This window comes from Pinus tabuliformis, chromosome 2_1 (genome assembly GCF_031772625.1).
Source record: "Pinus tabuliformis cultivar Carrire ecotype Pingquan chromosome 2_1, CPIR1, whole genome shotgun sequence".
Taxonomy (NCBI): Eukaryota; Viridiplantae; Streptophyta; class Pinopsida; order Pinales; family Pinaceae; genus Pinus; species Pinus tabuliformis.
Genome location: NC_142299.1, coordinates 138,802,815 through 138,815,048, shown reverse-complemented (window position 1 = coordinate 138,815,048; position 12,234 = coordinate 138,802,815). Strand labels below are relative to the sequence as shown.

The 12,234-nt window shown below is 35.0% G+C and overlaps 1 protein-coding gene across 2 annotated transcripts; it reads right to left on the bottom strand.

The window, feature by feature from the left end:
• Nucleotides 1–5,406: 5,406 nt before the first annotated feature.
• On the bottom strand, nucleotides 5,407–7,252 carry LOC149199159 (two-component response regulator ORR41-like). Of its 2 annotated transcripts, none has more exons than XM_089399371.1 (3): nucleotides 6,570–7,252; nucleotides 5,988–6,124; nucleotides 5,407–5,878 (listed from the first exon to the last, which is right to left on the bottom strand). In XM_089399371.1, the coding sequence occupies exons 2-3, from the start codon at nucleotides 6,084–6,086 to the stop codon at nucleotides 5,801–5,803; spliced, it is 177 nt and encodes a 58-aa protein (XP_089255497.1). In that variant the 5' UTR covers nucleotides 6,087–6,124; nucleotides 6,570–7,252; the 3' UTR covers nucleotides 5,407–5,800. The 2 variants fall into 2 exon arrangements, with proteins under 2 accessions (XP_089255497.1, XP_089255496.1); XM_089399370.1 differs by having other exon boundaries at nucleotides 5,988–6,461; nucleotides 6,570–7,251.
• Between the last annotated feature and the right edge of the window lie 4,982 nt (nucleotides 7,253–12,234).

Sequence of the window (12,234 nt, the reverse complement as noted above, 5' to 3'; positions counted from 1 at the left end):
TCAGGCAACCTGCAAATTCATCCTGTTTATTCAAAATATGTTTTTGGTTCTTCTTGCAGTTGGGAGTGGATGAACGAGTACTTCCGTTTTCACTTTCTTTTTTCAAATTTATTTCCTTTTCTTCTAATAAGATAACTTATACATATGAAGCATGTAAAATCAAGATTCTGATCTTTATTTTTAGAAAAATGATAAATTGACCATGGTGATTTATAGTATGGTTTCAAGTCTTTTCTCAGTGTACGATATATGAAAGAACAATATGGTTCTCTACCCTAATTTTGCACAATGAATCCAACTATTTGAGAATTTTAACTAAACAGTCATCTATCATGGTGTTTAGTAAATGGATGCTCAACTGTGAATGGTTATACAGAGCAGCTACAGTCAAATGACACAGTTGAGTTATCAAAGATTAAGGTATAAAAAAACCTAAGCTGCTGTGATTGATAAAGATAATTTTGAACTTGAGAAATTTACTAAAAAGCTTGAGACATACTCCTCCGAGCACCAGAGACTTCGATGAGATTTACACATGAAATCTGAGTAAACATGCTTGTAAAAGATGGTCTAAACAATCATATGATTCTAATAATTTGTAAAATGGCTTCAAAATAGCGTCTAAGGACCTATTTTTTTTCACCATAAACTAGAAATGATGAAATGTGACCCCATTTTGAAGGGAGAGATATCTCAGCTAGTGTGCTGAATTATCTTTTCTTCTTTTAATAATATTCAATGTAATGGGAACTCTATATTACAAATCCGATCCCCTTTTTCTTCTATTGACTTTGTTTACACATGATGTACCACATTTTAAAAAAAGTCATATCGACTTCGTTTCCACATTATGTACCATGTTGGGAACTGCCATTCTCATTTTATCGATTTGTGAATGGTGAAAGGCTTTCCATGTGATAGTAAATATTGCAGTAGCCCAATAAACCACAGTGAGGCATAAAAAGGCAAGGCTAAATTCAAAGTATTTACAGAGAGAAGCATTTGAGTCTCAAACATTTATAAAATGGGAAAAAAGTGACAGTGAGGCATAAAAAGGCAAGGCTAAATTCAAAGTATTTACAGAGAGAAGCATTTGAATCTCAAACATTTATAAAATGGGAAAAAAGTGACTTGTGAACAGTGAAAGGTTGCTAATATTGCAGCCCAACAAATCACAATGGGCCATAGTGGGAAGGCTAAATTCAAGGTTGCCAAAACTTGAATGATGATGAATGTTGATGCTAAAAGGGGATCTGTTAACAGTGAAGATTTCTCATACGATTGTAACTATCTTTCAAAAGTAAAGTGAAAGTGTTTATAAAAATGATAAATTAATATTAAAAAAGGCAAAATTTGTTTATTTAAGAGAAGATTTCTCATATGATAGTAACTATCCTTAAAAAGTACATTGAAAGTGTTTATAAAAATGATACATTAATATTAAAAAAAAGCAAAATTGGTTTATTTAAGAGTATTCCTTCTCTTTTGCAAGAATTATTTAATAAAATATAGTTAATATTATTATATTGAAATTGTGTTTAGTAAATTATAATTAATATTATTGTATTAAAGGGCTTTGTCACTCGGCAAAATGAGAAAAGGGAGAAAATGTCACACAGTTTGCAGGTTTTGTCAAATTGCAAGACATATAGCAGAGCTTGGCTTGGAGAGCATAACTTGATCAGTGATGAAAGGTTTCTTAAATATGAACACCGTAAATAAAATTAGATTTGTTTTGATCATATAACAGATCTAACATTTGAGAATATATTTGAAGAACAATTTAGATTGATGTCCAAAACACTAATTCATTCCCAAATTGTGGTGTGTATACAGCATTGTTACAGCTTAGTCTGTAGTATTAGACCAATTACGTGAGAAAATACAGAAACATTGCAATAAAAAGAACCAACAATTCAATTTGTTGAGCAATTACAGAGCCATGTGAATTAACTCGACATTCCATGTCAAAGTTCAAAATTTCATGAAACTTCAGGAGAGTAGTGGCATATATTTGATCTTTTGCTTTTACATTGATGAGGGCTCAAACATTCCTTGGTGCTCATCAGGCACCCATATTTTTAATATTGCACTGATGAAGTCTCAAACTTTCCTCAAATTTTGCAGGCAGCCATGTTCTCAATGTACCTAGAGCCTTCTGAAACAACCCAACATTCCATGTCAAAGCACAGTTTCATGAACTTTAAGAGGACTCGGCCACCAATAGAAGGCTTCCACTGGTTGCTGTGTCAAAATTTAATTTTTACCACTCATCCTTGGTTGGCGTCCACATAACATTTAGGGGTCCCTTATTGTCTATCCTTTAGTGAAAGGAGTATGATTTCCTGATTGTTGGACCTTCCAAGCCTTCAAAAATCTTAATTCCTGAGGTGTTTCGCTGCCCTAGTCTTCTCTTCAAAAATCTCAATTCTTGAGATGTTAGGCTGCCCTAGTCTTCTCTTCTATTTGGGATTTGATATCTTCTTTGATTGTCTGTAAATCCCTGCCCTGCCCAATTATTTCTAGTATTGATTAGCTCTTGATAAAAAAATGGTTTCTTGCTTTCCAGAGATCCCAAATGATGAATCCTGGACTTGCATTCCATATTCTCTTAATGATACTTGAGGCCCATTTTGACTTTGGCCATTTCGTTTCTGCTACTGATATTTCCAGGGAAGGAAGTGGTGGGTTATTGAATTGCATAAGTCATGATGTTCATGCTTCCTTGGCAGTTGGACAGTTGATTTAATATAACACAACATATTTTTGTAGCATTGGGTGTATGTATATACACAATATGCATGCACACACATACACAGCCCTTTCCTGGTTTCCTGAAACTTTGAAAGTGGCATTTCCAATACACATTTTCAAAAACCGTACCCATTTTTCTGTTTCAGGTAACTTATCACTATAGCCTATGAATTTTAAATGCTCTTCTAAAGAGTTATCAGGCACTTGTTCTTGGGTATCTACTTTGGGTGATACTTAATACTCAATCTGGTAGTCATGTTTTGAATTTCTCTCAGCTATTTCATATTCTTGCCACACAGTTTTCATGGGGTATCCATGCCATGGAATGATTTCCTTCAACTGATGCAGGTTTTCTATAGGACAATGATACGGGATGTGATTGATTATCATCAACAGTGACATAAATGGAGTCCTTTTTATTGGTGGCTGAGTCCTCTTAAAGTTCATGAAACTTTGTGCTTTAACATGGAATGTTGGGTTGTTTCAGAAGGCTCTAGGTACATTGAGAACATGGGTGCCTGCAAAAATTGAGGAAAGTTTGAGCCTTCATCAGTGCAAAATTAAAAATATGGATGCCTGATGAGCACCGAGGAATGTTTGAGCCCTCACCAATGCAAAAGTAAAAGATCAATTATATGCCACTACTCTCCTGAAGTTTCATGAAATTTTGAACTTTGACATGGAATGTCAAGTTAATTCACATGGCTCTGTAATTGTTCAACAAATTGAATTGTTGGTCCTTTTTACTGCAATGTTTCTGTATTTTCTCACGTAATTGATCTAATACTGCAGACTAAGCTGTAACAATGTTGTATACACACCATAATTTGGGAATGAATTAGTGTTTTGGACATCAATCTAAATTGTTCTTCAAATATATTCTCAAATATTAGATCTATTATATGATCAAAACAAATCTAATTTTATTTACGGTGTTCATATTTAAGAAACCTTTCATCACTGATCAAGTTATGCTTCTCCAAGCCAAGCTCTACTATATGTCCTGCAATTTGACAAAACCTGCAAATTGTGTGACATTTTCTCCCTTTTCTCATTTCGCTGAGTGACAAAGCCCTTTAATACAATAATATTAATTATAATTTACTAAACACAATTTCAATATAATAATATTAACTATATTTTATTAAATACTTCTTGCCAAAGAGAAGGAATACTCTTAAATAAACCAATTTTGCTTTTGCTTTTTTTTAATATTAATGTATCATTTTTATAAACACTTTCAATGTACTTTTTAAGGATAGTTACTATCATATGAGAAATCTTCTCTTAAATAAACAGATTTTGCCTTTTTTTTAATATTAATTTATCATTTTTATAAACACTTTCACTTTACTTTTGAAAGATAGTTACAATCGTATGAGAAATCTTCACTGTTAACAGATCCCCTTTTAGCATCAACATTCATCATCAATGAAGTTTTGGCAACCTTGAATTTAGCCTTCCCACTATGGCCCATTGTCATTTGTTGGGCTGCAATATTAGCAACCTTTCACTGTTCACAAGTCACTTTTTTCCCATTTTATACATGTTTGAGATTCAAATGCTTCTCTCTGTAAATACTTTGAATTTAGCCTTGCCTTTTTATGCCTCACTGTCACTTTTTTCCCATTTTATAAATGTTTGAGACTCAAATGCTTCTCTCTGTAAATACTTTGAATTTAGCCTTGCCTTTTTATGCCTCACTGTGGTTTATTGGGCTACTGCAATATTTACTATCACATGGAAAGCCTTTCACCGTTCACAAATCGATAAAGTGAGAATGGCAGTTCCCAACATGGTACATAATGTGGAAACGAAGTCGATATGACTTTTTTTTTAAATGTGGTACATCATGTGTAAACAAAGTCAATAGAAGAAAAAAGGGATCGGATTTGTAATATAGAGTTACCATTACATTGAATATTATTAAAAGAAGAAAAGATAATTCAGCACACTAGCTGAGATATCTCTCCCTTCAAAATGGGGTCACATTTCATCATTTCTAGTTTATGGTGAAAAAAAACAGGTCCTCAGACGCTATTTTGAAGCCATTTTACAAATTATTAGAATCATATGATTGTTTAGACCATCTTTTACAAGCATGTTTACTCAGCTTTCATGTGTAAATCTCATCAAGGTCTCTGGTGCTCGGAAGAGTATGTCTCAAGCTTTTTAGTAAATTTCTCAAATTCAAAATTATCTTTATCAATCACAGCAGCTTAGGTTTTTGTATACCTTAATCTTTGATAACTCAACTGTGTCATTTGACTGTAGCCCTTGCTCTGTATAACCATTCACAGCTGAGCATCCATTTACTAAACACCATGACAGATGACTGTTTAGTTAAAATTCTCAAATAGTTGGATTCATTGTGCAAAATTAGGGTAGAGAACCATACTGTTCTTTCATATATCGTACACTGAGAAAAGACTTGAAACCATACTATAAATCACCATGGTCAATTTATCATTTTTCTAAAAATAAAGATCAGAATCTTGATTTTACATGCTTCATATGTATAAGTTATCTTATTAGAAGAAAAGGAAATAAATTTGAAAAAAGAAAGTGAAAACGGAAGTACTCGTTCATCCACTCCCAACTGCAAGAAGATCCAAAAACATATTTTGAATAAACAGGATGAATTTGCAGGTTGCCTGAATGAAAAAATCGGTAACATATGATCTATTGAGCTTCAATTTTTGTCATACTGGGATGCAAATTGTGCATGCCACCTATGTCGGAGTTTGCAGGAACTTTGCATGAGCATTCCGGAGAAAATTCAGGGGCTCTTTTTCCCAAAAAAATATTTTACCACAGACCATTATCAAGCACTGTCTACAAAACTGTAAGTAAATATAATTACATTATCTGGACTCTGCCCAATCCTATACACTGCAAAAAGGTTCCAGAAATTGGAAGCACTTTCAGCAAAATGGAGAAATGGCTCCACTAAAAAGTTGAAAACTCATTGTCCTGCTGTTATTTGGCTTACTATGCCTTTTTCCGCAAGGACACGAGTATAATACAATGAAATTGCATGGCCTTTTCAACCCCTTCTGTTGCCAGCACAGCTCTCAACGCCATAACGAGCTAGTAATTGAACAAGTTTGTCTCTAGATAGAGGCTGCAAAGGGGAAAGAAAATTTAGGAACAAAATATATAACTCAGAAATAATGCACAGCATCGGAAGGAAAAATCAGGCCTGAAGAATATGTTGGACAGGTAATACATACCTTTGTCTGAAAATCATCCACACCAGCCTCAAAGAAGAGGTCTTTATCAGATTGCAAAGCATTTCCAGTGAGTGCAATAATTGGTGTCTTAACTCCCATGGATCTTAATTGTCTTGTAGCCTGACATAAAAGCCAGTCTTTTCCAGGGTAAGAATGAATCGAAATGTGAACCCACAATAAAAAGTATTGTGCTATATGAGAACAGAGATGATTAAATTAAAAAATCACAACCAGCCAAAATGAAAAAAAACTACAGACGGCGAATTTGTCTCAAGGGTTTTACAATGAAAATAACAGCAACAAAACGCGGGCTCTTCAAAACAGGGGGTTTATTGTCATGTAAACCATGGAGATTGTTCCAGTATCAAGTCCACTTGTCTGCACGTCAGCTCCCAAAATCTATCTGTCAATTTAATTGTTGAGGATACTCGGTGTCCTCAAGGGTTTTACAATGAAAATAACAGCAACCAGAACCTGATGATTTTACATATCAGGGAATTTCGATTTCGTAAATCAGGGAATTTCGATTTCGCATTGAAGGGAATTTCAATTAACAGAATCAGAGGTTCGTCCGAATTGTACCTGCGTGGTGAGCTGCAGAGTTTGGCGAGCTGCAGAGTTTAGGAATTGCAGAGCGGAGGAATTGCAGAGCAGGAGGCGCCGAGTCGAGGAGGAAGCGCAATTCCTCATTTCGAATTTCCAATGGCAATAACTCTCTAGCTCAGACACGATCTGTCAGGGGATGTCAAGATTGCCAGCCCCGATCGGATCTTCTGTCAGGGAATGTCAGGATTGCCAGGGGAGGTGGCGGAGGACGAGGATGGCGGAGGGATTGCCGGTGGCCGGAGCCAGACGATTTTTCTGCTAGTGATAGAAAACGGGCCATTCTACCGCCTAAATACACTACACCGTCACCACAAGGCTTACTGTTTAGCCCAATACTAAAATTGAGACCACTCTCCATAATGTAAGCCAGAAAGCAAATCTATGCCAACTGAATAAGCCACCAAAGCCACCAATAATCACATTTGGGTTTTAAGCCAATAACCCTCTCGAATAACAATAGTTGTGTAGATTTCTACAGGGGTCTATTGGCAAAGTGAGGGAAGGTGAGGAAATATCATGCCACCTCAAAATATGATGCAATAACAGCTTGCGTGAAGCTCTTCTAGTTATCTTTGTATGAGTCCATCTCTTGCACCCTTTTTCTTAGGATTGATTGCAATGTTATCCACATTGCTTCGGAATATTTGATAAAAATAATCATATACACCCTTGAGTTGCTCCGCTAGAAGGTCGTTGATTAAAAATGGACAAAATTTCCAAAATTTCCCAGCAAGAAGCATCTACCGGATTCGATGCTCTGCCTGGACGTAGGAGATCATAAATAACATGTGGCCTATTGTTTTCAAAAATAATAAATAGTAAGAGAGACTAGTATTTCCACTTCTTGGGCCACCTTCAAAGAACTGTCTATGATCCTCTTATCCATGAAGGTCACTGGAGGATATAAACGGACACAACTTCTCTGTATTTGTGTATCTCGACTCTCCAGAAAGGAATCAACTTAGATTTGGTGACAAGTGTATCTTAAAGAAACGAACAAAGTAAAGGAGAATAAATGTGGGTATTAAAATTATAGCTTCCTAACAACTCAATCAACAACGAAATTGAGCTATGAGTGTAGTCAGCATTCAAACAAGACGGGATTAGTTACTGTTGTGCATTTTAAAGCGGGTAACGATTTCACCAGACCCCAATGGATTTCGAAAGAATTAACGAAATTGAGAAGCATTGTTTCACTGGTTTGCAATATTTGGTAGAGTGTCAGACTTGTTCCAGTCCAAGTGAGCTTGAAACAAGGAAACGGTCAGGCAAGATAACACATAGGAAACATAAGACTATTGAAATTAAATCAGATAGATCATGGGAAGCATATATAGTGCTGGGAGGATAGGTAATGCAGGGAATGGCGCAGATAGCCCTAAGGGACTGATCATTTCTGTGTCAGAGGCTCGCAACAATGAAATAGGTAGACGAAACATAACTAAAAGCAAAAGAAATGATCATGGTGGCCTCTTTTCTAATGATGTGTAGTTATGTGTATTGTGAAATGTTGGGATAACTCTATGTATGGCTAAACTATGTGAGCCATAATCAGCTTAGTTGGTGAATGACGGTAGCAATGGCTTTGTGACATCTTGTTTCAACAATGTTGGTGGGTTAAAAGAACTTTATCTCAAGTTTTGTAATTTGGTTTGAGGGTGACAGTTGCAAATAAGACTTAGTTGCGACTGTCTATAGTTGGTGTTTATGGTTAAATGGAGGGTTGTAGTCCTAGACTTGGTTGCCCAAAATATTTCAAAATAAGTATTCTAATATGTTTTACACTGATGAATACATGTTTGTATTCCTGATTTAAAAAGTGTATATAAATGTATTGGATGTGGTTTATGTTCTCATTATTACATATATGACTAGCATATTGTTATTGTTGTGTAAAGGCATTGGAATAACCTATAATATGATTCTTGTAAGTATTTGCAACTATCTATTGCGAAAATGTAAATTTCCAAGTTGTGTGTGAGAATGAGTCTAATGTTTATGAGAGTATTAAATGCCTTACAAATTCCCCTTTTTCTTCAACTAACGTGATTTAATGCTTTCTTTTATAAACCCAACTCTCTACCATGTTGTCACAATTTTCACATAATATTTGTAACTTAAAATATCATATTGTCGACAACCACTTAAACCTTTTCGAATGGCAACGCAAAGATCACTTTTAAGCCATGTTACCCAAAGCATATGTATCTCCCACTCAACATGAAATTCATGACCTCTCTTAACATGAAATTTGTGACCTATGGCTAAGGGTAGACTGAGTGGTTGAGGTGGGATGTTAACTCCATCACCATTCAGGTTTGGTTCACCAAAATGGCATGCTTAGCTTATATTGATTAGGCTCAAGGAGTTCTTGCTTAATCATTAGGTCATTAAATTTATTCATAGGTGGAATTAGAATCTAATAGAAAAGAGACCATGAATGATATAGACCTATTTATTTAGTCAAGTAAGGGTAGACCTAGTGGGTGAGGTGGGATGTTAACTCCCTCAATACCTGTGTTCAATTCCCCAAAATGACATGCTTCGTCTGTATTAATTAGGCTCAAGAAGTAGGTGGTCCCATGGAATCTTTACTTAGTTTATGGTCATTATGGGACATCACAACTATGGAAATAAAGAAATGCATAAAACTATGGCAATACAACTAATAGATTAGATTTTTACTTCGACTATGGTCATTACATATTAATATAATAATATAACATAACTAATAGTTAGGTTAGCAAAAAATTAAAAGTGTTTCAAATTCACTTCCTCAATATTTTACTAAAATCATACAACTATAGCAATAAAGAAGAATAAAAGCTAAAAATTAAATATAATAATACGACAAAATCAATAATTAGGTCCAAAGAAAATCATCCATATATATAAAAAACATAAACAATAATTAAATTAGAAAAAAATAACATATTATATATATAGATATAATATTTTAGAAATAAAATATATAAATTTCAAATTAATATTTTTATATAAAATCATCCATATATATAAAAATGAGCAATAAAAAAAAACATTAATTATATATATATATATATATATAATATTTTAGAAATCGAATATATAGATTTCAAATTAATATTTTTATATAAATTTTAAAATAATATTTTTATTAAAATTCCAAATAACATTTTAACCTGAAAAATAATTGATTACCTAAAATTCTAAATAACTTATAAAATGAATTTGAAATTGCATCTCTGTTCAAGATCGAATTTGAAATTGTTTCTTTTAGATTGCAAATAATTGGTGGTTGTTGTCATGGTAAAAATTTCCTAAGTTTGTAGTTCTACTTTTTCTTTTTACCTTGATCAATTTGGGAAAGCTATTAACACCATTTTTTGGCATTCCCTGCAAGCTTCCACCACCCATTATTTCATCGTTAGTATATAGTAAAAGAAAAGATGATTGTTTTTGCCTGTGTGGGAACATTTCTCAGTGCTTTTATCAACTTAGAATTTTCCTTCATCTCTAGTTGAACATCCTTGCTATGCTATTTGGTCTCTCTGGTTCTGATAAAATAAAGCAGGGGTGTGGTGGTACTGGGAAAGGGGGGCAAATAGGAGAAATAGACAAATTGGGAAAGGTCTGCATCTAACATTGGCTGTCATTGACAGAGTCTAGCTTTCTGAAGAAAGTCCCAAGAGCTTCTATATATATTCCCCAGTTCAACAGTCACAATAATGAAAAGGGAGTGAGTGTACTTAGAACTGTTGACACTAGTAGTTTAATTCTTGTTCCAATTCTTTTTGTGCAAGATAACTCACTTTATGCTACAGCACAATAGATGTCATGGAAAACTGGTTACCTTACACTACCTGTGCAGGTGATTTTCTGATTGGCATGGAACTCACTCAAGGAGGTTCACAGCTCTAAAAAATTGCAGGAAAGAATCTAGTTTGCAATGAAACGTGTTTGGCCTGTGACCTGGACGGTAATTACTTAAAAAAAATTCTTCCTATTAGGAAAAATGAGTTGGCAAAATTGTTAATTGGCATCGAATATTTTATCATATGTTTGTAGGGATTCTAGCAAGTTCTATTCAAATCTAACAATCCATCGGAGGCGTTGCATTGGTTTGAGAGAATGAATGGAAAAGGCATTGCTCCAAGTTCGTTTACATATTCCATTCTAATTGCTGGTTTATGCAAGGCGAACAGATTGGAAAAGGCATTGATGCTTCTTGAACAGATGGACGAGAAGGGCTTTCCGCCTTGCCCTGCTGCCTATTGTAGTTTTATTGATGCACTTGGTAAGGCACGCCGTTATGATGCGGCAGTGGAATTATTTAAGGAAATGAAAGAAAACAGCACTCCTTCCAGCTCAAGGTTCTATGCAGTGATGATTAAACACCTTGGTAAAGCGGGGCGTATTGATGCAGCCATTAAACTGTTTGAAGAAATGCAAGTCAGGGATGTATTCCTGATGTGTATTCCTACAATGCATTAATGTCTGGCCTGGTAAGAGCAGGCATGGTTGATGAAGCTCATTCATGGCTTAAAAAAATGCAAGATCGAGGATGTAAACCTGATATTAGTAGCCATAATATAGTTTTGAATGGTTTGTCTAAGGCAGGTGGGCCAACAGAGGCCTTTAAGATGTTCGAGAAAATGAAAAATTTGGGGATTCAGCCAGATGCCGTATCTTACAACACAGTTCTTGGTGCACTTAGCAATGCGGGCATGTTTGATGAAGCAGTGAAATTAATGAAGGAAATGACTTCTAAAGGATTTTCGTATAATTTGATTACATATTCTTCAATATTAGAGGCTATGGGCAGAGTTGATGAAGACTGCAAACCATTCATTCAATAAGGAGGTCTTTTGATTCTCCTGTGCTTCCTGGTCGATAGTGATGGTTGCATTCGTGGCTTGGCTTTCTGGTTTCAGTGGGGATGATGGATTTCCTGAACGGTGAACCTCACGCAAAATGAGAGTTGCCTTGCCACTGTTTCATATGTCTGGAATATTACCATTTGTAATTTCTTTATCATCTTGATTATTACCAAAAACATGCAGGAATCATGTTCAAAGTAAGCTGCTTATACAAAATGGAATCTGTATTGTGGCCATTTTACACAGGTCATCCTGGTAAGCATATTTTGCTGTTTGCTTATTTTCTTGTCATCTGAGCAGCATTATCCTTCCTGTACTAATTAAAGTCCCCAACTATAAAAGATGCAACTCACAGAACCTAATGACGAAGTAAGAAAGGAAGACTAGACTGCATCCCTGGAAATAAACAACTCCTGTCTGAAATCAACAACCAACACAATCTAGAGAAATATTATTATATCAACCATCAAAAACACAGTCTGTACAGAATGGGAGTTGCAGTTAACCAAATGTTTTACAATGACTTACGTCCACATCATTAACTAATCATGTGTAATAGCACAGAAGATAAACGGTTATGTTGCTCTTTCTATAAGGCTTGGCCCGATTAGATTTGTATCAACTAGTTGAAAGGGTGATCACTTAACGAGGGTTTCTGTTATCATTAACCTACTCATCCTAATTGTTTCTTCCCGGGTAAGGTAGTGTTGGGTATACGACCAAAGTCCCACATTGACTAGAGGTGGGAAGGATCATGGATATATAAGGATGGACAAATATCT